Source organism: Echeneis naucrates, chromosome 4 (assembly GCF_900963305.1).
Source record: "Echeneis naucrates chromosome 4, fEcheNa1.1, whole genome shotgun sequence".
Classification (NCBI taxonomy): Eukaryota; Metazoa; Chordata; class Actinopteri; order Carangiformes; family Echeneidae; genus Echeneis; species Echeneis naucrates.
In genome coordinates, this window is record NC_042514.1 from 19,585,479 (window position 1) to 19,613,461 (window position 27,983).

Here is a 27,983-nt window from a genome sequence, read left to right on the forward strand (position 1 = left end):
CTTTGGTTTACACCAATTTAATTACACATTGTGACCAAGTACAAAATACAGCTGAACTATGCAGTTTAATACAGACCATCATCTGTCCTTAAGCTAGTTAAAGTGTAGTCAAGAACAGGTTTAAAAATACACAAAAATAAAGGTTCAGTATACTTGAGGAACCAAATCTAGTCCAATAAAAAATAATCCTCCGCCAAAAATCTAGAACAGCCTTACAAAACATTACAAAGTACACATAGAAATGTTTTTTCCCCAAAGCACTTGAAGGCAAATTACTGTAACAGGCACAAGTTACAAAAAGCCTTGAATAACTCAAACTCCAGGACTCTCGTCGCTACAACGAAATCATCTGAGGGGAAGAGAAGGGAAAAATAAATCAACCAGACCAATTTCAACACAAAGCTGATCAATCAAGTCAGAACAGTTCATATAAATAGAAATTTCTCTTCTGACAGCTTAATAGTTTACTTGGGTGCAAGTAGCTCCACAGTAATTACTGAATTTCATACACTGAGCTTGGAAACAAATTTATCATACACCATCCTAATCAATTACACATCAAAGCATTTCCCTCCGATACAATGTGTCCAAGGAGAGGTTAGGCAAAGACTGAAGGCCACAGAGCACACACTTTCTACAGCATATGAAGATATATCTATAGATCTCTCTCACTGTGTGTGTGTGTTTGTGTGTGTATATATGAGATAGATTTTGTATATATGTATACACACACACACACACACACACACACACACACACATAAAATTTATTATGGACAAATTACCAAATAATAAACAGTACTTTTCTATCTAATTCAAATAGAACACAAGACTTTATTTGAGTAAAAGCATGAGGCTTAAGTAACTGAAGTCGGGGAGCATGTGCTGGATCAGATGCCAACACCAGGCTTTAGTTTTCCAGGTTCAATGCTCTGACTCCTATTGATTTATCTTTGTTAGATGAAATGTTCGACCACTTCTTACTGGAAAATGACACTTACTGAGACGGAACTGATTCCAATTTAGATTTAAACATCCAACCTCATTTAAAGTGTTCTGGATTAATTCTCAATTCAGTCACAGCTAAGTAAACTACATCAAGTCTGCATATGAGAGTCACCGATTTCGGACTTACTGAAGGTAATACTAACAGAACAGGGAACTATTTACATGAAAGGAAACCAGATTGGGAGACAAACCACAACAGTGGCTACATTCTCTCATAGTTGTCTCGTGTGATCTGACCCACATGGAGCATAGCATAGATATCTATTGAGGTAAACAAACTGTCATATTACACAATGAAGGTAACTGACTGTTTTTCCTGACTACTGTGAGAATAGGACGCCATACTGCCTGCAGACAGAGCCATGACTGTGGCTAAGCTGGTGGGAACAACTGAGGGAAAGATCCTTTTGGTCAGAGGGTTGCATGGTCATTATTTTTCATTTTTGCCGCAAGGTGCAGCAGAGGCAATAAGGAGTACAACACCTACACCTACTCAATGTTAAAGGTGCACTGAATGTCTGAGGTCCGGAGACGATACATTCATACTGCGGTAGAGGCACAGCTGAGGGACAGATAGACATCTGTAGCGGTGGTTTCAAAGTTAGTGATCTAAGGCACTCAAATGACACTATGGCACAGCTAGTTAAAATTTGAAAACAAAAAATAAAATTGAATAATCACAAACACCACCAACAAAAAGGTACACGTCCAATAAAAAGGTACTGCACAAAATCTTTCACAGTCGCAACAAAAACGGAAAGAAAATCTGATCTGTGTTACACCCCTGTGAGTGAAAAATAAAAGATATGAGTGTCCTGGGACATAGATCACTGTCTTTTAAACGCTAATGAGGGGAGGACTGACATTGCTACTCTCTTCTCTATGTACATTGCACATGCTGACAGCAGAAGCATTCCTGCGATAGGCCCAAAAGCTGCTTGCATCCCAGAAGGCCCCACAAGCCCCTTTTGGGTCACTTTGAGGGGGATGCAAGTCCACATGGGCTTTGTTTTGCACTTGTTTGGACTGGATTCACATCTCCTGCAGAGGGTGGTTCATTTCAATCCTTTCTCTCTTCACAGCTGGTTCAGTGGGGCCTCTGGATGCATCAGCATCACTGCCCAGGTCGCTCATCTCATCGGAGAAGGATGCATCTAGGGCCAGAGGAAGAGCTTGTTAGAGCTGAAATCGTTTGTGGCAGTGGAACCAGTGGGCACATTTTTAGGCAGAAGTAACAGCTGGGTTTAAGCCTACACTACTTAATGTTCCCCACAGTTAAACTTTTACTTATTTTTTTTATATCAAGCAATTGGATGTATCAGTCTGGAAGCACCACTAAGAGGGTTTAAATGTTATAGTTGAAGATTAGCTGACTTTGCTGATTCAAGGTTTTCAGAGACTTTTTCGCTGGTGATTTGTTGTCAGAAACGCTTCAGCTCTTGTGAGAACAACTGAGAAACTTCAACACATCTGGTGATTAGAACAGCAGCATGGTGTCTGAAAACAACTGTGTCTATGGTAACTAAGGAACACGCCATGCTTTCTGACTGCGGCTGACCTACTTAATTGGAAAATTGTATATTTAAAACAAAAGTTGGACTAGATTTGATCTCTTGTGTTGGTTAGCACTATCGTCCTTTAGTGTTGACTTTGCACGCTCTCCCTGTGCCTGCTTGGTTTCCCTTCGGGCACTCCAGTTTCCTCCCACAGCTCAGAGACTTGTAGGTTTAGGTTGTCTGAAACTAAATTTTCTGTGGGCATTATTTTCTCTCTGCTATTTTGTCCCTTCTCTAAACCTATCAGCCATCAGCAGCTTCCTGTGTGCTGATGTGGTATGCATCATGAATGTGAACGACAAGGATTTTCTTATGATGAGTCCTTTTTTCAAAAAACAAAAAAAAAAAACATAGGCTCATAGCTCATAGGACAAGTCAAAAGTGATTAGCAGTGTGTTTAAAGAGGGAATAAAGATTTAAATTTCACATTTATGGAAAACTATATTTCCATGTTCCTTCAGGCCTATTACAATTATTTTGAATTGAAATTAATCAAAAAGGGAAAGTTATTTTCTTTGAATCTCAGTCAAGATACATTTGTGAGAACTGCTTCACATAAAACAGCTGAGTATCAACAATTCATCCAGCCTATATTTACCCACCCCCCCCAAAAAAAAACAACAAAAACCAAAAAGCACTGGCTCTTCATTTATCTTGAATAAAAAAAATGAACACTAAAATGCCTCCTGTCATTTATCTGTCTGTTCCATGCTCATATTTAAGAATGGTGATTAATTGTGAGAATGTGTTTTTGTATATTGGGAGGGTTATCATTTGTTGACTTAGCCTTTAATATCTGTAAATAAGAAAGGCTTACCTTTTTCCATGAGCGATGGCATCATAGAGCTCAGGTCACTGAACTGTAAACCAACAGAAGGGTGAGTATTAGTCCAAAAAAAATAAAAAATTAAAAATTATAATAATAATTTCAACATGAGTTTCACGACTGTCACTACGCTGTTAGCATTAACCAAAGCAGTTTCTCTTACCTCTCCCATAACAGCAATAGGAGTTTCTCCAGTTGCCTGGGCCACACGATGCTCCACCAGGTAAAACATGTACTCATCATACAGAAGGCGGATCAGGTGAAAGGAGCCAAAACTGGCTGCACTGCGTAGAGTTAGGTCTCTGATCACCATGGAGCTACAGGAAGAACCGAAGAACAGATATCATATTGATCTCCCACCGAACACTGTGAAATTGTAAGCACAGCACCGTGATCATACAGTATGTTACCTGTAGAAAGACCATTTGAGCAGGAACTGGCGAGCAGCTTTAGGGAAACTAGGGCTGCCCTGGTGGGGCTTCAGGACCTGGGAGACCACGTTGTCAAGCCAGGTAGCCCACTGATCCAGAGAGCTCTGTTGTTGCAGGGTGACTTTAAAGTCTTGCTCCAGACGCTGAACTACACTTTCATCACACTGACATACCCATGATGCCTGTTCCTGAATGGCCACACAGTGAGAGCAGACACGAGTCAAGGACCTGACAGCTTGTGCAACACGAAAACAAAGACCTGACATTTAGGCAGGAAATCTGGACTTGTTAAATGAGCACAGAGGCATGCTGACAAGATTACCTGGACATTAGCAAAGTCCACCCGGTTGAGATCTGAGAGCATCTGGTTGATTTGGGAGGTGTTTTGGAGAACAGCGCGAGCTGCCTGGGCCAGGTGGTTTAGACTGGTGTAACGTCTCAGGGTCTGGGCAAACGCACTGACAACTGCCACCTACACAACCCAGTGGCACAGACAATATACACTTCAGATCTCTAAAGCTCCCAGTAGTTCTGAACAAGAGCTGGTGCCCTACTAGATAGAGCAAAAACTCAGAAGTTGCAAAGACCACCTGACAAAAATGCATTCCAACATGGACTGAATTTTAATTGGTACTGGACCTTATAAAAAGATGAATGAAGATTAATACTGATGCACAGTTGAGATTATTAAGTGCACATACACAACTTTGTAAAGTTAGTACATTAAAAATGAGATCCTACAAGACAATAATATGACTTAAAAGGCATTAAAGGACTTTTAAGCAGTTTTTCTTGTTACCTTGGTGCGGACAATCTCTTGAGGAAAGCTGGTCATGGCGTTGGTCAGCCAGCCCTCCAGGCTCTTGGCAAAGTTACGGATGGCCTGAGTGAGAGTGCCTGAAGAAAGAAAAAAAGAACTGCCTGAATTCGGCTGAAGGTGACTACATTGCCACTATGCTACTTGGAGTTGGGTAAATGCAGCAAACTAATATCTCTTTAATGCGATGCTGGATGTTATTTCCCTGTGTTCCAAAATGCAAGACACCAGGAATCGAAGAATTCAATTTAGCATCTTTGGTACATCGTAAGTTTGCATTTCTATATGTGAATTCGTTCAGGAGTGTTGCACCCATAAACAACAACAAATGCAATTGGGTCTAACACCCACTTTTCTTTCAAAAGTCACTTCAATAAATTAGTCAGGCCACAGGAAATAACACTGATAACCAAGTGATTGAGTCATTTTTTCATATTAAAAAGCCAAAATGTCTAAAATATGTAAATAGAAATATTTTGGTTTCAGTCAGTCACCTGTGAACCGACTATCTTTGGATACGGGACTGTTGGTTGATTACAATAACTTGGTTAAAGTGATTGACTAATGGATATTTTTTCATTATTTTCAGATATTACTTTGACCAAATAATTAATCAAGAAAGCACTCTGAATGTTTACATGCTCTATATGATCATGAGCATTCCACAGCATGTCTATTGAGACGAAGTCTCTTCGTAGTGATACTGACTGGGAACAGGACGCAGGACATCGGGGATGAGGATCTCCACCAGAGCCTGGTAGAGGATGTGATCGCAGCTCCTCATCCATAGTCTAACCGGTTCGTATTTACACAGAGCCACCAGCTTCTCTCTGGGAATCACGCCTTCCAGGTCATCATCGCTATATACAGAACAAACAAACAAAAAACTCTTCAGACAGTTGTGTAAAGACAATCTGTCTTAAAATGAAAGACATTCAAGACTGCAATGAGCTCAGACCATACCGTATAGATTAATTTCATTCTAAATCATATGTTTCAATACTGAAACCTCCTCCTAACTGTGTGAGCTGACCTGCTGGGGATGGTCGTATTTTCGTCATTAGATGGCAGTGTTGAATACCAAAACGTCTGCCAGAGTTTCTCAATGTAGTGGAACTGGAGGTTCATCACCACATCCAAAGTAGCCTGCAGGAGAGCAAGTGAAGGAAGGAGGAGGGGGAGGGAAATGAGGAGGGGACAGTGAGGGGGGGGGAGAGAATACAGAGCTGAACCATGGCAACCAGACACACAACAAAGTTTCTACAGACAGACAGGCAGTCTCTCACTCACTCCAGGCCCTCCTGCTTAGACAATGAGCCAGCTTAACACAGCTCCCTGCACATTAATTATCAGGAGGATCGTAAACCTGGCATTTTGGTTTTTAAGAAGTTGATTCCACTGTTTCTTCTTTCCTTTTTTTAAATCTCAGCTGTATTGATTGCTTCATAAAGATTAGTCTCATAGATTTATACATATATTTGCCTCATTTTAGGGAGGAAACACTGACCTGAACAAACCAATGTGACTTCCTCTTTCCTGTTCATATGCATGAGGCTCTTTGAGGATCACTACACTGCACACAAATGAACACTGCAAGTACCCAGAGGAAGCAGAGGCAAGCTCTTGTTGTTTAGATCAACAACAGTTTTAGGGTATTATCACAAGGGAAAAAGCTGTCACCGGTTAAAAAAAAAGAAAGACAGAAAGAATGAACTGATAAACCCCATAACTGAGTGTGCATAAGTCTGTAGCGCGCAAAAACGAATGCTGCAGAACTTGCTGATGACAGCAGGCCACAGGAAATGTCTCACTGACTTCATATGACACAGAGGTCTACTCATTATATCTCAACATGGAGAATCTACTGAGTATGATTCACTCCGTGCCCAGAAATTCTCTTTCTCTATCTGTAAGGACAAGCACTTGCCACTGGATCTTATTACACAGCCGTGTAGGATTCATCACATGATATGTTTTTGCTTCCTCTCCAGTCGTCGTCATGGCAACGTTGTTTACAGTTGCCCTGAGCAACAGGTCAAACACAGAACTTATAAACAAAAAGGAGAATTCCCCAATCCCTCTAAACAAAAGCATTTTGCCCCCACAGTTTTTTTGCCACACAGGAAAAACAGCATGTCTTAAAAAAGAGATCAAGTGTGAAGGAGAAATAACACGTGTTCACATGCACGGTCACAGAGTGCCTGCAGCAGAGATTCCTAAATCTAAACCCTACACTTTTATGCACGCATGTCAACCACTGCAGATTAAAGAATGATTTATTACAGTCAAGGTTTTTTTAAACACATTTGAATGTTGTTACTATGAAAATAAATAGTGACCCAACAATAGATACAAGCAATTAAACTATAAGATATTGCTTTATGTTTAGGCCAACTTACTACTTTTATTTGTCCAGTAGCTTAAAGTTGTGTTCATAAAAGTCCAGGCTAACATTTTAACAGGTGCTGTTTGCGCCCAGTAAAACATAAACAGAAAAATGCATCAATATTAAACACATTGAGGCAATGAGACCTGTGAGAATGACAGATATGTGCTGGCAGACAAAGACAGGAGCCCATGTGCCTGTCCACAGACAAGGCAACACAAAGGCCCATGGGGAGGCCACCACAAAGACACCAAGATGTCCACCCAGTGTGCTGAAAGGTTAATTGGCATGTCTTGAAAGCTGCACAGAGATGAAAAGACGGCTGGAACAAAGAGAGCGTGGTGAGGCTGGACAAGAGGAGGGCAGAGATAATATGATAAAGCAAGAGCTTCACTGCTTTAATTGCCACTCCCCTGATGTAAAGTCCCCAAATGTATAATAAATATTATAAATATTATTTTTACCCTTCTCTTTGATAGTGTGCTTTTTTTCTGAGGAGGTGTCATAAATCCAATTCAACGTCCCACCGAGAAACTGCGAAATGTATGAAGTCTCAATATGCCATTCCCCATTTTTCCTTAGCTCTTTTTTGTAAATTTTCCTGGTGCTGTTTTTAAAAGATATTTCTGCCAAGCTTTGCTCAACTATATTTGTTCACTGCTGTCGTTTCATTGTGCATACTGTTTCAGCATGTGTATTTTGCCCTTAAGAGGCAACATTAAGGGATGCAGCTGGCCTTATTATCAAGAAATCCAACAAAAACAGAAAAGCATATTTTGCGTGACAAATGACAAAAATTATAAATTAAATAACTACAATAAATAAAACTATTCCTCTACAAATACATATTTAACATTTTAAAAATTCTTATTTCCTAACTTGGCAAAGCTTATTTAAGAAACTATTTCCCAAACGGGAGTAAATGTATTTATTTTGGACCAGTTCTCAGTTTTCAGTGGCAGATTAATAAGCAATTGGCACCTAGTGAGCATTTATGGCAGTAGGACGTTGTATGTGGATTGACTCAAAATAAACTTAAGACCCAGTGGTCATGCTAATAGAAGAATCATGTCTATCAGCATCAGTAGTGTGGCTCACGATGTGGTTTTTTTGTTGTTGTTGTTTTATTAATACTTTTGGACAAATTAGGACAAAAGAATAAGCCGGACGGCTGATGGGTTTAGATACATAGAAAATGCTATTTATAGTATCAATATATTAGGTGTTTTAATTGGATTCGTTCAATACAGTTCAATGCTAGATAATTTTGTGTTTCTGTTGGATTGTTTGCTAATGTATGAATAGAAGTGGCAACATGTTTGTGCTAATATAACAAGTCTCCATGAAATTAAGTAGGGAAATTGCACCATATAATTATACATGGTGGACTCTAATATTGTTCTCTTATTAAACCTACTTATTCCTCACTTGCAGGATATGTTACCACTCATAATAGGACCTCCACAGCCATACGTATGTAACCATGTTATCCCCTAGACCTTTTACTGTGAAAGGGTAACAATGCCTAACAGCCAAGGGACAGAGAGACATGACGAGATGTGCGGCAGTTCAAGGAACTATGACACTGCAGAGTAAACCACTGTTCCTAATTCCAAAATAGGTTCAATAGTTCCTAAGGCAGGTGAAGCGGTATTCAAATTGAAAAGTGCTGTGATATGACTGACCTCACAGTGGTCTCTGTAGAGCGTCTGCAGCTTCTTGATATCATTCATGTTGATGCGCTCAGGCAGAGGCTGAGTGCCCAAGTCAGGAGTGGGAAATGGAGGTAAAGTGTGGGATGTATCTGTATAAAACAAAAAGGTAGACAGGTGTTATTCATTTTACACACAGACAGGCTCATAGACGTTAGCCCAGTGAAGACTGTATAGGAAAGTCATATACTACACAAAAACAAATATCCTATCATTAAATAAAAGGAGATGTCTGACACTTAATTTCACCATCTATTCCAGAATGAACAATATGTTGTAAATATGTATGCTTGCTCTATATAAAGCCAATATTCAGTGACTGTCGTGCAAAATATGATTCTACTCCGAAAAAAGAAGATATAACTGATAAATATTAACATTTGTTGATTAATCCTCATTACATAGCTGAGATGGCAGTAACCATTTTCTGTTCTTACCTATGTACTGCTGGTGATGTTGGCTCTGGGCAGCCACAGACTGCTCTGGAGTGCTGTTACAGTGCTGAGAGCTCCCACATAGGCTATCTGACATACCATCCACCTTCTGTAGAGGTTTAAATCTAAACAGAGAGAAAACGGCAAAACATGTATGTGCGTGTTAAAAGATTTTGAAAAACTGAGAATGCAGCAAATAACCTGTATTTGAGGGCTATTATATATATATATATTTAATCTATTCATTCATTCACTCATTCATGCATTCATCTTCTATGCATGAGGTGGTGGGGGCTGTTGGAGCCAATCCAACACCCTGGACAGGTCACCAGCCCATCAGAGGTCCAACAACCACTCACACTCACAGTCATACCTATGGGCTAGGAATATGCAGGTTTCAATTCTGAAGAAAAACTACAAGACAGGTAAGGATCAACCTAAGCAACCATGAAAGATAAAGAAAAGTGTAAAGTTACAAAGTAATCAGCAGTTAAATTTGATTTATATGTGAAAAGGATTGTTTTACTTTTGATTGTGATATGTCAGAGGATAAATACACACACAGAATGTTATCAGAGAAGAAGAAAATGAGACAGTATTTTTGCAAAGAGAGATCACTGACCTTTGTTTCTGGTGGACAGGCTGCTGCCTCATGGCCATGTACTGAGTATCCTCCTGCAGCCGGTTGAGTGGTGAGTCTGGCTTCACCCGGATGCCATAGTAATGATACTTAGAGTTGCCTCTGGTAGATTAATTGAACAGAAAAACAGAAACTAGTTAGTGAGGAGAGGATTTACAGTCAGTGCAATTATTAGCATTATTATCTTTATATTGGCAATTTTCAATGCCTATAGCCATCACACTCATTCCTCTTTGTACCTGGTGCCAAGGCGCCGGGTCCTGAGGCCCATGAAGACTGAGCGGATGAGTTTGCCGAAGGAGGCTGCGTTTACTGGATCCAGTTTCTGTTCCTGACAGTGCCTTAAGTAATGGTTATACAGGGAGCACCGGGGCAGACTAACTCCTTCCGCTGTCTCATAGTTGTCCAGTAGCCACTGCAACTAAAAGAGGGTCGCACAATCAGTTAGCCCCAATGAACAAACTCTGCTCTATCTTAGTCACCCTCAATGATGACAAATATCACATAAAAAAATGGACAGCACACACACAGACACACACACACACATATCACATAACCAACCACTTGTAGGAGGTGAAATTCCTGACACACTTCTTCTATGGCAAAGATTCATATGCAACTAAAGCAGTAAGTAACTGTGAGACAAGATAGCATATTCTTTCGGTTGGAATTACCTTATTTCACTGGGTCATTTAGACAGTGATTCTTTTTTAGTGATTCTCTAACTTTGAAGTAACATCAATGCACAATGTTTAACTATGTTGTATTACCAAATTTGTATCTGTATATGTAAATTAATCAATTTAATCAATTTTGTGACATTACAGGCCACATTAGCCTGCTGCCCCACTGTGTGAAGGTTCGTTTATTGTTCCGCTGCAATTAACATGTTGATGTTAATCATTAGCTTGTTATCTTGGTTCCAGGTTACAGTTCTCTCCTGGTCTCCTATCTAATGCTCTTTTCATTTAGACTATTAATGATTACTTTGTTTGTGTGTATGTGTTTTGTTTTGAATGTAGGATCCCTACACCTAACCCTAATGAAGTAAGGCATTAATAAAGACAGGCATGATAAAGAAACTTTCCTTCAGTTTCTTGCGCCCCACCTGTCATGTCTGTATTCCCCACCAGTGGGGTGCGACCCACACAAAAAAGGAGCCTTTACATGACATAGCTGGCGCTGAATAATGCAGCCCCTTGTGTTGTTAGAACAAATGTCTGCCTGAATGTAGCCATAAACTGCGAAAATGTATGGGTGCATGTCTGAGTTTAAGTGCGACAACAACCCAAACCAATAATTTTCAATCCATGCAGAGTAATAAGACACGCATAGAGGATACATTCATTGGGGAAAAGTGGTGGCAAATGCAAGTTAAGATCAAAGGGGAAAAAAAACTAATTCAGACAATTGTTTATGCCAGTGGGACAGTGTGGAGAAAGTAAAGCTAGCAGTAGGTAGTGTGTTCAACTCAGAAGTACAGGAGAAGAGCACACAGCCTACAGGCTCAGCCAAAGACTTCTTTTTCAATTTTCTCTCTTGTCCTTTTTCAAAGAAAGTTCCTGGTGGACTTACATGGCTGTTGAGCAGGCTGCTTTTGTGACTTGCAATTCCTTCAGACTTTTGGAGGTTTTCAATCGCCATTTCAAGCTAAAGAAAGAAGAAGCATGCGAAAAAGAGAGTGGACACGAAAGGGAGAGGAGGCAAAAGAATGAGAGAGATGTAAAAACAGAAGAGGACAGAGATAAACAAGGTATATGAAAAAACAGATAAAAGGAATAAGACTGTTAGCAAGCAGCCAGATCTCCGCATTTAAAAATCAGTGTTGCAGCCAAATTCATTATTGACTGACAAAAGCATGCAAATCAAGGGACTCATGGGGTTAAGCTGCCCAGTAAAGGCTTGCAGTCAGACACTCTAATGTATGCAAATAGGAACCACAAACAGGGGCACAGGTCACATCAAGCCCAGGGACAATAGGTCAACAATGCTGCTGCTTCTGCCACCACTGTCACTGCCCCCGCCCCCGCCCCAGCCCTTGAAAACTCACTATCAAGCATTTTACTCAATATTGTATTTGAAAAATAAGGTGTGTTGTCACTGCAACTGAAAGTGTCATGGTGAAACATATACAGTGGTATACTGTCTTACGACAAAAAGAAAGAGTAGGTCGAGTCCAACGGACAGACAAAATGAATGACAAAATCAGGGACATTCTGCTGAGCCGTAGAAGAAAATCAAGTCAAAAAAGAAAAGATATGTGGTATTGCAGCCAAACTGGGGACATAGATGAAAAGGAAAAAGAAGCAGGCAGCGCTCCAAGCCTTAAGAAGGCTCCTGAGGGCTCTTGGCCAAATGGTAATGAGCCCCAGGGGTTGCTTTGTTTTGTAGGGCCCTCAAGTGCCTGTGAAAACCTCTAAAACAAGGCACTGCTGAATTATTTAAACCAGTGGCCTGATTCTACAGGCGCTCTACCCTGTACTGCTCTGCTCTTTGTGTGTAACTGCAGATCCTGGAGGCCCAAACTCAGTTTCCTGACAACTCAGTCAGTGTGTCTCTCCTTCAAGACTTGTTCTTGGAGCCTGGCTAGTCTGGAAAAAAACGTATCAAGGTATCGACACAAAAGGTATCAGGGGGGCAGTTACCCCCTATAGACATGTTAGAATCTTAGATATGGACTGTTGTTGTAAGAGTTAGTACTAACAAAAACTATAATTTGGACAAACAGCATTTGAGAAAAGATGATCATTGGTGGGGGTAAGGCCCCAGTTTGCAGAGCTTTTTTTTTTGCTTGATCAATAATCCTTCTCTATTAGAACGAAGTTCTGCAGAGTGCCACTGGAACACTGGTATAAGTGATGTTTACCATAGCTGAGGATGAACGTGATGAGTGTGATATGTGGTTGCGACTTCCTTCCATACTTCCTCCATGGATCAAGTAGGTACTGCCGCTGGAGATAATGTGACTGCTGCCCACATCCATGGTGATGCCCACCATGCCATGGGAAGGTACACCACCGCTGGCTGAGGAGACCACTGTGGTGACGTGAGCTCCACTGGCCTGCGAGTCAAAATAGGCCCCTCCACTGCTTTGGCCATACAGCTGAGCTTCAGGGTTGTAGGAGTAAGCTGCCCGGCTGGGAAGTAATGATTGCAATTAACATGCAGTCATATTATAGGACAACAATGCTAAACAAAGTGCATTTCATGGCCAGTGATCATTGAAGAGGAATGTGACATCTGAAAAATCTGATAATGTACATAAATTTGTTTGCATATACATCAACATAACACATTTTGGTTATTCTGAAATAGTGGGAAAATCACTCTGGCTTCCAATTGCTTTAAATGTGTTCTTATTAAAGCTAGTTTAAAAATAGTTGGGTGTGACAGTTAAAATGAGGTGAAAAGTAGTCTGTCTTATTAAACTTTTCATACCGCACTATTTGTTGATAATTCAAGATGATTCTGCAGATGAGCCAAATATTATGCTGCTCTGCTCTGTGTAGATTGAATAAAAAAAATGCTTTACCGTAATTTTATACAACACAGAACACTTGAGTTGTTCATATCAATAGTGACTATTTTAAGCAACTGCAGATTTTCAGCACCAAAATCATGTGACACACTGGGTCACATAATAAAGCTATCATGTGTTTCCAAATTATAGAATTTTAAAACCTTTTTTTGTTCAATATTTGTTTCTAAAACATACTTCACCTGATCTTTTCAACTCTTTAGTGGGTTGTTGACACATTTTTCAGACGTCACACTCCTTTGGTATTTTTTAAGCCATAAACTTACATAGTTCCGTTGGTGTAAACACCCTCTCCACTTTCTCCTACATATTGAACCTGGGATGGGTAAACATGTTGCACCTGTTGCACCTGCAGAGATACAATAGAAGAATGAAAGTAGGAAACACAGGTAAAAGACCTCATAATAAAGCAATCTTTACTTATGAGTCTGTATTTTAAGACATATCAGTGAAAATGTAATCATCGAAATAATGCATAAATATGCACAGTAATTCAAAATAAAATTGTGCTGAACTGAAGTTAACTTGAACTGAGATATACAGTACATATAGTATAATTAAATATAAACTTGGGATGTCAAACATCACAACTGGTGATGAGTGCTGTAGAGAAAGAACAAATGGTGAAAACCAGATAAGGAGCAGTCCGTCTGCTTTTGGATGATCACGCGGCATGTGAAGACAACAGTTCATAATAATCAGGTCAAATCCTGGTTTTCACTATGTGACACGACACATCACACAGATTTTGTGTTGGTTCAAGCCCCTGGTAAAATCACCAGGCTCAGCACAAGGTCACATTATATGAGACTGCCATTCGCGTAATTACAAAGAGATGCTGTATTTACATTATTCAAGTATTCAAGTATGTAAAAAAGCCAGGCTCAGCCAGAAAAAGACACTCAGTTATGGGAAGCGACAGAAATACATCTAGAAACATAATATATCTTTATCCAAGATAAAAGACAAACATAGCCTAGGCTGCATTAAACTTCTTCTCTCTCTAGTATGTTGCACAAAGACCATAAAAGGGTGGGACACTATCTTAAAAATTTAATAAAATGCTATATTTCTTAATTCGAGTCAATACAATATAATTCTGATATTGATATATGATACATTACAAAGAATGCCCATATTGACTTCCATACCTACGACCTTCTAAATAATGAGTTTTCCCGATCTATGAAACCTCCTTCAAAATTTTGAATTTAATATGTAAAAAAGGTTCAAGTAAATCAATTTTCACTTTTTATTTGTATTCAGCCTTTATATACATCAAGAACCAGGAAATCACCATCAAATGAAATATAACCTTGGCTTTGTCAATATATAAAAATCTATATATGTTTATAAATCTCTAACTTACAAAACAGGCTGGTAATCTTATTCTTGCATAAATAGATTGTAACAAACGTGCCAGCTTTGCTCACCCTGACGTGCTTTATGTAAATTCACAGAAACAAATTGAATCATCCTTTTGCTTTAATTTTTGTGAAATAAAGCCCCATATTGGTCTCTGATCACAAGAGTCAAAATCAAAATAAATAAATAAATGAAAAAATTCAAAGGGTGCACAGATACTGTGTACCTGCTGAGCGACCTGTTGAACCCTGGGTACTGAAAGCTGTTGTACTTGTCCTCCTTTCTGAGCTGAGCCTGTGGCTTGAACCAGCACCCGCTGTGTGGATACAAGAAATAACTCAATTACATACGTATGTATGTACAATACCATTAACCAATGTGAAAATATGACAAAAACTGCAAACATTTATACTATAGAATGATATTATTATAGAAAATGAGATGGCATTGGTGAATCATTACCTGCAAAATTATATAAATATATATATATATATATATATGGTACTGATTCCTCTCAAACGGCAGGCTGATCTTTTTGTGTCAAAAATACAAATAAGTACCATTCCATACTCAAGTATGATGCGACAAAGTCTTTTGAGAATTTCCCAATTTGACCCATCATTAGGTAGTAGTAGTAGAATAAAGGTAGTGTAACCCTAACCCACCTGCTGGGAGGCTGGGACAGGTTGTACCACAGGGGCTTGGGCCGATGATGACGTCCGCAGTGTAGACACACTGGTCGTGGTGTCTGATCCTCCTTCGGAGCTCTGCATACTGGGTTGGGGGGTGGTAAGGACAAAATATGAGTAAAGGCTCACATGTTATATTATAACCCTAACCCTAACCCTTGCTAAAGAAGCGCTTTTAACATTACGCCAGGCTTGCTTAACTGGCAGTCATGACTTCCAAAGGAGACAATAAATGGAAATGGGAACTATGTCACCCGGATGAAAAAGGACTGGAGTCATTTTTGGGATGTCAAGGGACTGGGACAAGAAGTGTTTTTGTGGGTGTGGGACAGGATATGTAGAAATGTGCAGGGGTGTTATTGAGATGTTAGCTCAACTGGAAACCTGCTCAATTTTCTCATCAGGAAAGTTGCTTTTCTTCCAGGTGCTAAAACACACTACCTTCCCACTGGGTCCACAGACTTCTTAGCCACTCTTTCATGTGTTTGCCTTTTTTTTTCCTTCATGTCAACACTGGGCAAAGCTTGTCCAACAGTTGCCTTCATTATTGCACAGGTATGAGCTGACCTGTCAAGGGAACTAAGGGAGGTTCATTCTCATCCAACACCAAAGATTCCTCTCTCAGTTAATCTTTCACATAATCACATCTTTTTGAGTCCCAATAGAGACTCTCCAGTTAGGTATTACTATCCTTGACCACTGTGGTCCAGGTTTGCCCAAGGCACCATCAATGACAACAGGGTACTTAAAAAACAGGCTTGCTTGTTAAGCCAGTCTTTTATAGAGGCTTCTCACTCTGAACTGGGGTGGTTAATGCACAAACCCCCGTTGCTGATGGTGGTCTGGACGTGCTGTAGCTCATGGTACACTGTGCAACTGTGGTGTGCACAAATTAACTCTATGATCACCTTTCCTCATAGTGGAGAGCAGCTTCAACTAGAATAATTTTAGCTGCTAATTTGCTTTGGTTAGTCAATATTAACGTATTAGGAAGCAAGTGAAAGCTAGTCAATGTGCTAATTAGCTGGCTCGTAAAAGCTAGCATAGTTGGAAAACCAACTTTGAAGAAGAAACTACAAAGGTAGTGACATTAACATCTGCAGCTTCTGGTTCCCGGCAACAACTTAGATACAGATGAGGTGAGGAGAGGTGGCTTAGTGAGAAGTAGGACAGTGCTGGCCCAACATAAAGATGTGAGGCCCTGGCATAGACGTCATGACTGCCAGCCACTAAGGGCCAGTGTAATTGTATAGGCATTTCCTATGAGAGAAATGCTTCTCCAGGTAATAATAAAGATTAAAAGAAGGAGAGAAAGTCAATACGCATGTACAGTCATGGTATTAATGCTTTTCCAACCCACCCCCTTTCTCTTGAGAACATTCAATTGGCCCCAAGGGGTTGCCAAATTTGCCAAGTCAAGCTGAGTCACTAAGAGCCCTTGAGGCTGCCCACCTTTGGCCAAAGGCTAAAGTCGCAGCCCAACTGCAATTCACAGACTCTTCTAGTCCCACTGACATGACAGGCCCAAGAGGAGAAGTTACAGTACAGAAGTTCAAATTACCAGCCGTACTGAACTGCGTCCTGAAGACCAAACTCACCACCACTTTCCTTTCCAATGGATGACAATGTGCACAGCATAGCAAAGGGGAGCTAAAAATGGAGTGAGACAAGGCTCTTTAAAAAAAAAAGAAAAAGAGGGAGAAAAGGCAAGAGTAAGGTAGGAACAAGAGAACAATAGGGTGAGAGTGAGTAAGCAGATAAAAAAAACGACTTCCCCATTTTCTCCTGAAAATAAAAAAATGAGGGGAGAAAAGGATGAAAATGGCAGTGGGGCTCCAGCCCCTGCCAGGGTCCTGATGATATCCAGCATTTGTTTCTAACCAGAACTGTTCTCTGAGGGCTCCAATAATCCAGCTGATATGAGGAAATTCCTCAATGCTTTGTAAACGTTTGTTGGTTGCTATGGTGAGGAATCCATGACGACCACCCCCAACTCAACCCGTCCCCCCCCTCCCTGTATGCTCCTCTACTCAGTCCACCCCCATTTGTAAAGCTCTTGCACAGGAACTTTCGAGTGCGACCGCAAAGAGGAGAGGGGGAGGAGTATTGCAGTAAGGGAGGGGGAGATACAGCACAGTTGGGGGGTGGGTTGAATTGATGAGCAGTCTTTGCTTTGAGGCAGAAACCCAAGAACAGCAGCAAAAGTCAGCAGGCAGACAGGAGAGGTGTACACCAGGAACATTGGGGCAAAGGGCTACAAGACCGAACCTGCTCGAGACGTTCCGTGATTAGTCACAACATACAACATGCACTACAATGTCATTTTATTTTACGCAAGTCAGTGATCTGCAATGATTGGCAGGCTGTACTTTTCGATACAAGCAACAGGTGCAAACACATATTATGGCTTTTTAATTCTAAACCCAAACCAGGGCAGAGTATTTAAAGAATTTTAAGTCATGATTGTTAAATATCATTCTTACATTAGGAACCCTTCACCTTTGCATTAACATTTATAGCCTAAATATCTGCCTTTCAGCATGCAAGAAATTTAACTTAGACATAGAGCCAGTAATAGAAACAAATGTAATGTGACCTTGAGAAGAAGGGAAAAAAAGGCTTAGGGAGAGTTAAAGCAGAAAACGAACCAAGAAAATGGGAAAGCTGGCTGGTGTAAAAGGAAGGGGAAATAAACTTAACCAAACCACAATTACAACATTAATTTTACTATCAAATTACAGAGGAAGTGACATCCTCTTATGTGGAACATTTTTGGGTAAAATACTATGATGATACAGGATAACACAGCAAATTTGTACAACTACCTAAAATGCTTCTATTAAATACAACATTCTGAAAGTATCACAGATGTTACCACAAATCCTGACTAAACTAATCCAGTATAAATACAGTCAAAAGGAAATTGCACACATTTTATTTAAATGAAACTCTTATTGAACAACTCTGGACTTCACGTTGACTCTTTCAAGTCCTCTGGCATTGGCAACTACCACTGGCAGCAAAATCTGGCTGCTTCACGTTTCAGTTTTAAATCACATAACAGCATCTGTATAAAGTGCAAAAGCAGTAAATAGTACAGTTTCTTGGCTATCTGAAAGCACAGAAGAATTCAACTAAATGAAACCCATAACTGACCAAATTAGATAAGGTGCTCCATTTGAATTTTTCATGTCTGACAACACACAAATAAAAAAAAATTAAAAAAGGGAGGGGGAGGGGGGGGGACCAAAGACATTAGCAGAAATGTAGGATTTGGAATCCACTGGTTCCAGTGTTCGGAGGTCTAGCAAAACCGGACTGTACCTCTAAATAGAGAACACCTGATTCAGGCTTGCCAGCCCTGGCATTTTCCTGGCGTCGCAATTGGACCACAGGTAGACACTGCTCTGCCCACAGGTCGAACAGACTGAGTAGAAAAAGGCCTTTTGAAACGGCTGATAATGACCAACATTTGAACAGACATGGCGAATTATGCTCTGAGTAGTGTGAGTTGTTCATAGCCCAGTAAGCACTTGCACATGAAGGATCTCATAATCAATATACTCTTTCTTTACACATCCTTTTTGACTTCCATGTACGTTTCAAAAGTTGTTTATGAGGTTGATGCTACCAAGGACTAACCTAAAACCTGCTGGATAGCTTTTGTGATGTTTCTAAATCTAGTAATTTGTGTCCGTACAGTTATAAATGCACTTGTAACAACTCAATATTTATCTTTGGAAATTTTATTTTCATCAGAGGAAGTGATGCAGGCCTGAAGTCATCTTTTTGTCATTAAGTGATATAGAAATATGGCATTGCCACTGACATTCACATTATTCTCTATTAAAGCTCAATTAAATCACCTTCTTTAACAGATATGGTGGAGAGTGCCAAATCCTTACATTGGAGGTCAAAAAAGAGGATGGAGTGCAGACAAGGAGTCTTTCTGCTTAGTTTTCACAGAAAGTTAAAAGCCACACACAACTCTGAAAGGCACAAGGATGGGACACAGCAGGAGAAAGCACTACACTGTAGGGGCTGCTGCTCAAGGCCTAACCTTTCTGTCTCCAACCCTGAGACAACTTCACATACAGAAGTCAGTTTTTTAGTCACATCTGCAAGCCTGGTTTCATTCAGGCAAATCCCACGAGTACCAAACAACATTACAACAACAACAAACCGTCCTTTCCTACACTCACCTGAGTTTTAGAAGCTGTGCAGAAACAGGAAATCGAAACTGCCATTAATGCTATGGGCTTAATAATGACAATGGTGTAAAAAGTTCAAACATTTGTCACTGACAGACCTACCTTAAACAGGGCTCAATCAGAGAAAAACATATACAGATGTTGAATTAAAAGCAGGAGCCCACAATCTTGGCTCATGTTTGCACTGGCCCACATTGTTTGCAGAGCAACAACGGTTGCTAGTGGCAACACCGTCCACTCCCGTTTCCAGGAGCCTGTTGCTATGCAACCAACAGAATACTTCCCAAACCAAACAATGCCATCCCCCCCCACCTGATCCCTCTATCTCACGCTAAGTAGAAACTTACAACAATAAATACTATGTAAGCTATTAATTTCAGACACCAGGGGACATGGAAGCAGTCCTTTGCTGTAGTTACACAAAAATGCTGACTTTACACTGGTTCTAACTTGAAAGAATAGAGTGAAATGGTCTGATTTTGCCACTACTTGATGGTGAAAAGAAGGACGAATGTTTAAGTCACCAGGGGGACAGCAGTCTATTCTTCAAGGTTTCAACGTCACCTAAAAACAACACTTCCAACACTTCCAAAAGCAAGTCAAGTCTTTCCAGTGTTCCCCTGGGCAGAGCAGACACTTTAAAACTAACTGGAAGATAAAACAAAATAAAGCAGAGGCAGACACTTGTTGCTTTTATAGAGACATCTATAGAGGGCATTTGTCCCGAATGATGCAGTATTACTCTAACACTTTTCATATAAGCTGCCAAGGAAAGGCAACAGGTGCTAAAAAACATTGGCATTTTATGAATTATATAAAAAAAACAAAAAAAAAACTTGTTTTTCTTTCATCTATAAGATCACACAGGCACACGACTCACACAAAAAAGCAAATTAGGATATGATAAGAGATTTCCACAACAGAGGCTGGTCTTTAAGCCTGTCTCATTAATTCATGGCTAATCCAATCAAACCAGCTCTTGGGGTCTGCAGATGGCAGTTTGAGGGGGAGAATAGAGTGAGGGAGAAAGGCTAAAATAGGAGGCACTGACCACTGTCTGTGATCAAAGCATCCCCCTCCCTTTCCCAGCTCACCTCCCCACCTCTAGTCATCAGCGCAACCTGTCCACTCTGTCACCATATGCACTGCAGGCCTGACAGCCACAGACAGAAAGATCAAACCGTTGCCACGGAAATGGTGTGTTTGGCCATGCTTTACACTGACAACTTCCTCCACCAATGTCCTACCTCTTTTCCAGATTTCCACCAAGCCCACACTCCCAAAAGAAAACAATGAAGTGGGGGAGGTGGCCGTTACAAAAGAAAGTAATCTAAACTACTCTAATAGATGGGAGCTTCTCTCATTCATAAGTATTTAATGAATGTTTTTCAGGGACCAAATATATGCTGATACTGACACAAAGTAAACGAGCATGGAAGAGTTGAAATTGTTGCATTTATTTTATTCAGTGCAGTTATTTCAACATAGCACATAATGCATGTTGAAACACGTATAAGCTTGTCAGAGTAAAATAAAAAATAAGCCTTCTGACACAGATGTATTTAAGAGCAACTTAAAAGACAAAACTGGTCAAACAAATCTAAGGTTTCTTGGTAATTTTACAATAGCAGTGAACTGTCAGGATCTGAAAGATTTTTTTTTGTAAAAGCACCACTAATAATAATAATAATCTTAAAATGTAATTGTGATGTTAAATGCAGTGTAAAAATATTTAAATCTGGATCTGCAAGTAAGATGAATTGGTGGTTTCTTGAGCCACAACCTACCTTTCCACCTAATCAATGAAATCTGTTTACATGTTAACTATCACACTGCAAAGAACATAAAGCATGACCTGAGTGAGGCACTGATGATGTTGCCATCACTCTCATCATTGCAGCATGGATACATAGGATCAAAATGAAAACTTTGGATGATTAAGAGCTATCTTCTAATGATTCACCCTTCCCCACACTTGTGTACTATTCTGTGACAGTTTCACCAAACTAATTTTACACACAAAAAACCCCTTCTAAGTTTTTTTAGTTTTATATTTAATTCTATCCACTTAACAGCTGTTCTTTTTTGTTTGTTTGTTTGTTTGTTTTTTTAAACCTGTGGTCGTAGTTAGATTTCAAAGGGAAATACATTCTGCAAAGATGACCTCAGATCCTGGCAGCTAGATGCCTCGATGGTCACCAATAAACCCAAGTTAAGTGTACTGCATTTAGTAGGCATTTGCTACACACAGATATGATCCTGAGAATAGTCATACTGTCTGCATTCAATGCTTCTTTTACACACATACCTTATTCGTGACAAAAGACATCACACATTGATTCAATATGCACTTGGCAGGGCATTTTTAACAGTAGGCTAGAATATTCCACAATAATGGCCACAGGTAAATAAATAATATATTGTAATCAATACTGAAGAGTACAGTGTAAGTACAAAACCAAGAATGGCGTTAAGGATTTATTTTGATCTAATTAACATGCAAACTAAATCCTTTTTATTTCATAGAGAAACTGAGCACTGCATAGATGCCTTTGACTGTCCAAGTTGCAGCCAAACTCCCATCTTAGTGGCTTACCAGCTGTTACAGCTGGCCACAGATACAGTGGACATAATCAGTGTGAGAGTCAGCATATTGCCAAAGGACCAGTGATTCCTGTAGAAAACATTACCAGGCAGTGTTCTGGTTTTTATATCATCTTTTCTGGAGCCAAAATCCAGATCATATTCTCAGCAACATTCATGCCAATTTAACATGACTGCTTATTAGTAGCAACTGTTTGCTGTCAGACCTACCACTTGTAATGTTATTTGCAATACTGAACACTGTACAGTGCAGTGCTTTTACTCCCCCCCCCCGCCTCCTTCCCCGCAGAGCCAGGGTTTTAAGAGATCAAGAATGGGATAAAGGGGCGCACTGCTTGACAACACCTACCATTTAGCTAAAATGCAGCTGCTTGCACCTGTGAAAAATGCCATCATCTAACATTGTTCCTCGCCAAATCACCTCATTAAAGAACCTCTAAAAAGCAACCAATCTCCCTCCACTAGTCTTGGTTCTGGTAATTACTTTGTAGCAGGTTCACATTGACAGATCTTCTTTTAAGCCAAATAAACATCTCTTAACAAACTATGTTAGAACTCCACAAAAGAAAGGAAAAGTGAGAGGAGGAAGGGGGGTACAAGTATTCCTGCCTGAAAGAGCGAGGGAAGGGGCTTTGGAATTGTAATGCAAATGTCAGTGCCTTGTGTACTGTTAGTGGCAGGAAATTTAATTAGCAGTTGTGTAGCTATGATACAAACAGGTGGAATCCAAAGAATGCTCCTGATGACACACACATACAGAGGGAAGACACAGACTGAAAAACATTTCATTTCGCAACAAGTTTCAACTTGTTGCCACTGTGCAAGGGCCAATCAGTGGCCACATTTCTGGGATATGACAAGATTTGTTTCTTTGTATCCTAGCAGCATAAGCCTACAATGATTTCCAAAATCTTTGTGGCTGGAATACTTGATGTGAGAATCATGAGAAAACTTGAACAGTTTTCCTTTCAACAAAATGTTTTAAAACTATAACAGCAAACCACTTTGTGGGAGAAGCTTTTAACAAATAAATTACTTGTGAAGATTATTCAACTAAAAGATTTCATGAGTCCAAATTACACTATTTATTTCCACTTAACAAGTCCCGCAAGCCTTCTTTCCTCGCTTGTTCTGTTTTGCTGTGATTTCCTGACATGCCTTTGACCAAGTTATGAGATAAGCCATTAAATCTGCCTTAATATCAGATTACTGAATGTGCAAAGATGTGCAATTCAGCCACCACAGCAGGACATTAATGCAACTCTGTATGAATATAGTCAACTGTAAAAAGCAGGGACAAAAGTGATGGCATACATATACGCATGCACGCACACACACACACACACACACACACACACACACACACACACACACACACAAGTACAACACGTGACTGTAAGCTGGGTCGGATCACCCGCTGCCCAAGAGACCACTGCAGCTGTCCTATTGATAGCTGAACTGTGCAACAGACTCAAGCCTGACACTCAAAATGGTACATGGTGGGCAAGGTGGACACTGCAACACACGGCCATATTGACCAACTCCAGGAATGGCTTAAAGCAGAAGGACAGGTTAAGTCCAATGGAAAGAGCATATACATGATTAGGACAAAAGTATGAAGATTATCACAAGCATGCCAATAAAAGGCAGGTTCAGACACAGAAACATGGAGGTAGAGAAACATGACAAGTGACCCACAACAGGCCTGCCATATAAAATAATAATTCCCCTTCAAAACTATTTCTAAATATCTCCTACACACCAGTTACTTTCTATGTTTAATTTTCCTTTCTGTGAACCATCTTTTTGACTTCCCTTTGCAAGCAAATTCTATGCAGCCTAACCACAAAGAGGGAGATGAAAATAACCTGATTAAAAACACTGACTTTAAAAAGAATAACACCCCCCCCCCCCCAACACCACCACTTCATCCTCTTTCTTTCCATGACTTGGGTGTATTTGTATATCAAGTTGCCATGCAAACATAGCAGTATCATGCTCAGATTGGGGGTGGGGTTGGTGGGGGATACACACACTGAAGTTTAGTATGGTCATTGCTTTATCTTCTTTGTAGCTGCACAGAGTTGACCAATCAAAGTTCAGTTTCTATCTGACACTTCAAAACAAGTCCTTTGTTAATGCACATAATTTTATCCTTCAAATATTCTGGGCCAAAGCAAGTAAAAATCATAGGTAGAAGAATGCTTCACGGGCAGTATATTTTGACATATTACTTCACCACATTAATTATGATTACTATAACTACACAGACTTACTTTTTGACTGTTTTTCCACCCCAGAGGAAATAAATATTGAACTACATTGAATAACAATAGCAATGCTTTCTTAACGAAAGCGTGCGCTTCATTTGAGTATAAATGTGAACGTTTAGAGCTCAATTCATTTGCAGCAAAGACGAAATGCGTTGATTATAGAATTGCAAATGGTGCAAAGAACCAAACATTGCACACAGCTGTCGAAATTTTCAATGAATTTATCTCAGCAGAGGAAAAGACTAAGAAGGAGAAAAGGAGTGTGAGACAGCCATAGCCACACTGTAAAACTAACAAAAGGAGAAATGTAAGATGCTCTCCTTTTCCTTGGTTTCTCACTATTGCTGTGGTGCAGACTGATTGATGTCTCCAGCTCTGCAGAGCCAAGGAGCCCTGTCACTTGAACAATGAAGCATTGCAACCGGGATATTAGCAAACAATTTGCTTTGGGGCCGTTTAATCACTACAACCTGGAGGATTAGAATGCGGTGTCGATTTTATTGTGATGGAATTAGTGAGAGGGAAACACCAGTATGTCTTAGTTAACGCCTTGTTCATGCCTGCTTTTCTTTTTTTAAACAGAAAACGGCACATGACACTTCAACCCTCATTCAAAACTGTAAAAGAAATAAGAAATAACGACGAGCAATACCAAAGAACTATCATAGCACCACCTAGCTGCAGCATATTCAGTTATTCAAGCTAGTTCTGAAACATTAGAAACTTCATAACTGTGTAAAGTAAATATCAAACTGGAACTACTATTCTGGTTTGATGTGCCATTTCATATAATCAAATGAAAAGAGAGTCGGTTGATTTTTACAGTTCATTATACTCAGCTAGAGATCGGTCGAAGCAACAGGTCTATCAACGATGAGTATCGTGATGGTGCCGGTAGAAGTTCAAATATCCGTACTCGACTACGTTACATGTTCCGATCCTTCCACTGATTAAGTTTATAAGTGAAGATCGCTTCAACGGAGCTGACAAACTGTCCAAATGAAAGTTGTCCTCCTGAAGAATACACGGCTACCTCGAAACGGACATTAGTTACAGCTTCAGCCTCAACGTTGCTAACACTGGCTAGCCACATTTCCACCTGTTATAACGCCCTTCCTTAGGAAAGCACACGTGGAAAGCAGTCTGGCCTTGCTATACGAACAGGACTGTACTGCCATTAATAAAGCGACAAACATAATAAACTCACAGCTGAACTTCCGCTCGATTGCTACACAGCGTATAAATTAGCATTAGCTGTAGCTTGCTTGATTGATAGCCTCACCATCCATCCTGCTTGGATTCAGCTGGGAGTGCGTTTGCATTTCCACCCACGCTACACAACATGGCAACAAGTGTGACAACCGATGTCGTAACCTAAATGTTTGAGATGTGTATAACAGTAAGATCGTGTAACAAAATAAGTAACAGAAGTAAAGAAGTAAAATATTGGCCACCCCCCATTCCCACCACCAGCACAGACAGACACACAGTCAGACAGACACACACACACACACACAAGCTGACTCTAGGTTGAAAACGTTAGCAATAGGTGAACGTCCGTGATAATGAGAAGCAGAAAGCATTCTCAACTTGGGGCGGTTACCACAAAGAAGGGAAAGTTATGTTGTGGAAAATAACCAAGACTGGTAGCAACACACTCGGTCCCAGAGCCTTTCTTTCTCCAGAGTATCACTATTTTAGTTTCTAGATTCTAAAAAAATATATAGTCACCTTTGCCTTGAGAAAAGTTCTGCCCTGGCTCTGCTCTCTTTTCCCTCTCTCCCACTCGCTCGGTGACTTCCAGATGCTGCTGCTGTTGCTGAGTGTTGCGCCCGTTGGTAAGTAACTGTCTCCACGGCTACAGTCACTATGGCGCGACGGGGTCTCGAGGCAACTGTTGCTACCCTAGAAAGCCTACGTCAGTTTCCTCAATATTCAAGGGAGGAACGAAATGACCTGAAGTCACGCCCACTAAAAAATTCAGCCGTCAGTGTAAACTGAACCACTAGGAGGTGGTCTAAGCTCGGGATGTGGTGAAAAGCATGATTCGCATAAGTTTGTACAGATGTACATCTCTCTCTCTGGTGTGACATAAATAATTTTTATTTACTGCGCTGAGGCTTGCGTGGTGTCCCCAATTTAGAGGTCTTTGATAAAAGGATCTTATAACAACAAATAAACAAGCAATTAAAATTGTGAAAAGGAAGCTACAGAGATCATAATAGCATAGTAGGGTGGGAAGGAATGGATCTTTCTTGCTAGCTGATTGCTTTGTCAGCTTTCTGATGTTCAGTCTAATGGTGTATTTGGCTGGGCTCTGCTATTGCTGCCCCAGCAAAAAGAGGCATAAAATAAGGACTCTGACACCGAAGACTGAAAAAAGAAGTCCTGCACAGCCTGCCTAGGTTCACCATCAATCGCCTACCCACCACACCCACCACAATGTACTAACCTGAATGGTGACAGGGGCTGAAGCAATTGGTTACGGGCAAACAAAAGAAAGCAGCAACGAACGGGAATGTTTTATTTCAATAATAAAGATTAGTATACATCCTCTTTTCTTCCAACGCGTATTGGTGTATTTTTGTTGAACAGGAAAGTTCTATGCTTGGATTTAATGTCTTGCAAAAGTCTTGCAAAGGGCCTTGGTGCGCCTGCATTTTAGACAATCAGCGCATGGTGGCAGCATATGTCTATATTGTCGTACAAAAGTCAGTGTGTCAGATACACTTAAAAGTGTGACGGAATCAGTGTATGCTGAAGGAAACTATCTCCAAGTCAAAACACAGCTCTGATGTTATTATTTTAGGTTAGGCCAGCGTTCACTTTTTATTAAAGGAGCATGTGTTGTATATGTAGTACATGAGTATATGTAGACAGCAAAAAGTGATTATTACGGGGACACATATATTAACATATAAAAGAACGGTTGGTTCAATAATAAGAAATGGAATTACAGACCACTTTGGAGATAAATGTGTGTGTTTTAACAGCCTACTTGGGCTACTGGAAACAGGAAGCACTGACAAATTTAATGATGATGATGATGTTGCTGTTTTAATATCTTGCAGCATACATGACGCATTCAAAGCCAAGTTGCCTCCGCAGGTGTTAGGGAGCAGAAGCTCAAACTAAAGTTAACAGTCTGCCCGATCAGGAGCGGTAAGTTGTTCCACCTTTCATTGATTATCGAAGCGTGTAGGTTTTGCCTTTACGTCAGTTGAGCATCAGGTTAAATGTTGCTGAGTTTACTTATGGACTTCTTCCTTTTCCTTTTTGGATTGGAAGTTAATTTTTGTTATTGGTTTGTTATTTTTAAGTTCAACCAGTCTGTGAAGAAGTCTCTTACAAATGAAAAGTGACTCACATTGAGAATTCAAACGGTGCTCGCTGATGACGATAGATTAGCTATTCGTCTTTGTTCTTTTTCCATCTTTATTAAACAACCGAAACTGCAGGCGACTTGAACCAAGCCCCACCTGACAAAGTAGCGC

The 27,983-nt window shown here is 40.2% G+C and overlaps 1 protein-coding gene across 9 annotated transcripts; it reads right to left on the reverse strand.

The window, feature by feature from the left end:
- Nucleotide 1: 1 nt before the first annotated feature.
- On the reverse strand, nt 2–27,894 carry rfx2 (regulatory factor X, 2 (influences HLA class II expression)). 9 transcript variants are annotated; one of them, XM_029501029.1, is made up of 18 exons: nt 27,857–27,894; nt 15,378–15,486; nt 14,939–15,028; nt 13,614–13,696; nt 12,676–12,946; nt 11,385–11,459; nt 10,049–10,230; nt 9,792–9,911; nt 9,173–9,294; nt 8,709–8,827; nt 5,671–5,783; nt 5,346–5,497; nt 4,620–4,717; nt 4,143–4,292; nt 3,800–4,008; nt 3,553–3,706; nt 3,381–3,423; nt 2–2,161 (listed from the first exon to the last, which is right to left on the reverse strand). In XM_029501029.1, exons 2-18 carry the CDS (start codon nt 15,483–15,485, stop codon nt 2,040–2,042), a joined length of 2,211 nt encoding a protein of 736 aa, XP_029356889.1. In that variant the 5' UTR covers nt 15,486; nt 27,857–27,894; the 3' UTR covers nt 2–2,039. The 9 variants fall into 9 exon arrangements, with proteins under 9 accessions (XP_029356889.1, XP_029356887.1, XP_029356890.1 ...); XM_029501027.1 differs by lacking the exon at nt 27,857–27,894 and adding an exon at nt 26,221–26,373; XM_029501030.1 differs by lacking the exon at nt 27,857–27,894 and adding an exon at nt 25,772–25,806.
- Between the last annotated feature and the right edge of the window lie 89 nt (nt 27,895–27,983).

What these genes read in the sequence shown, in the direction of transcription:
- rfx2 (XM_029501022.1), bottom strand. Translation starts at nt 15,946, where the DNA reads ATGAAGGCAACTGTTGGACAAGCTTTGCCCAGTGTTGACATGAAGGAA. An exon ending in AAGAGATTGTCCGCACCAAG is followed by an intron (nt 4,293 to 4,619) that starts GTAACAAGAAAA and finishes TGGGTTGTGTAG; the next exon opens with GTGGCAGTTGTCAGTGCGTT. An exon ending in CTATTGCTGTTATGGGAGAG is followed by an intron (nt 3,424 to 3,552) that starts GTAAGAGAAACT and finishes GTTGGTTTACAG; the next exon opens with TTCAGTGACCTGAGCTCTAT.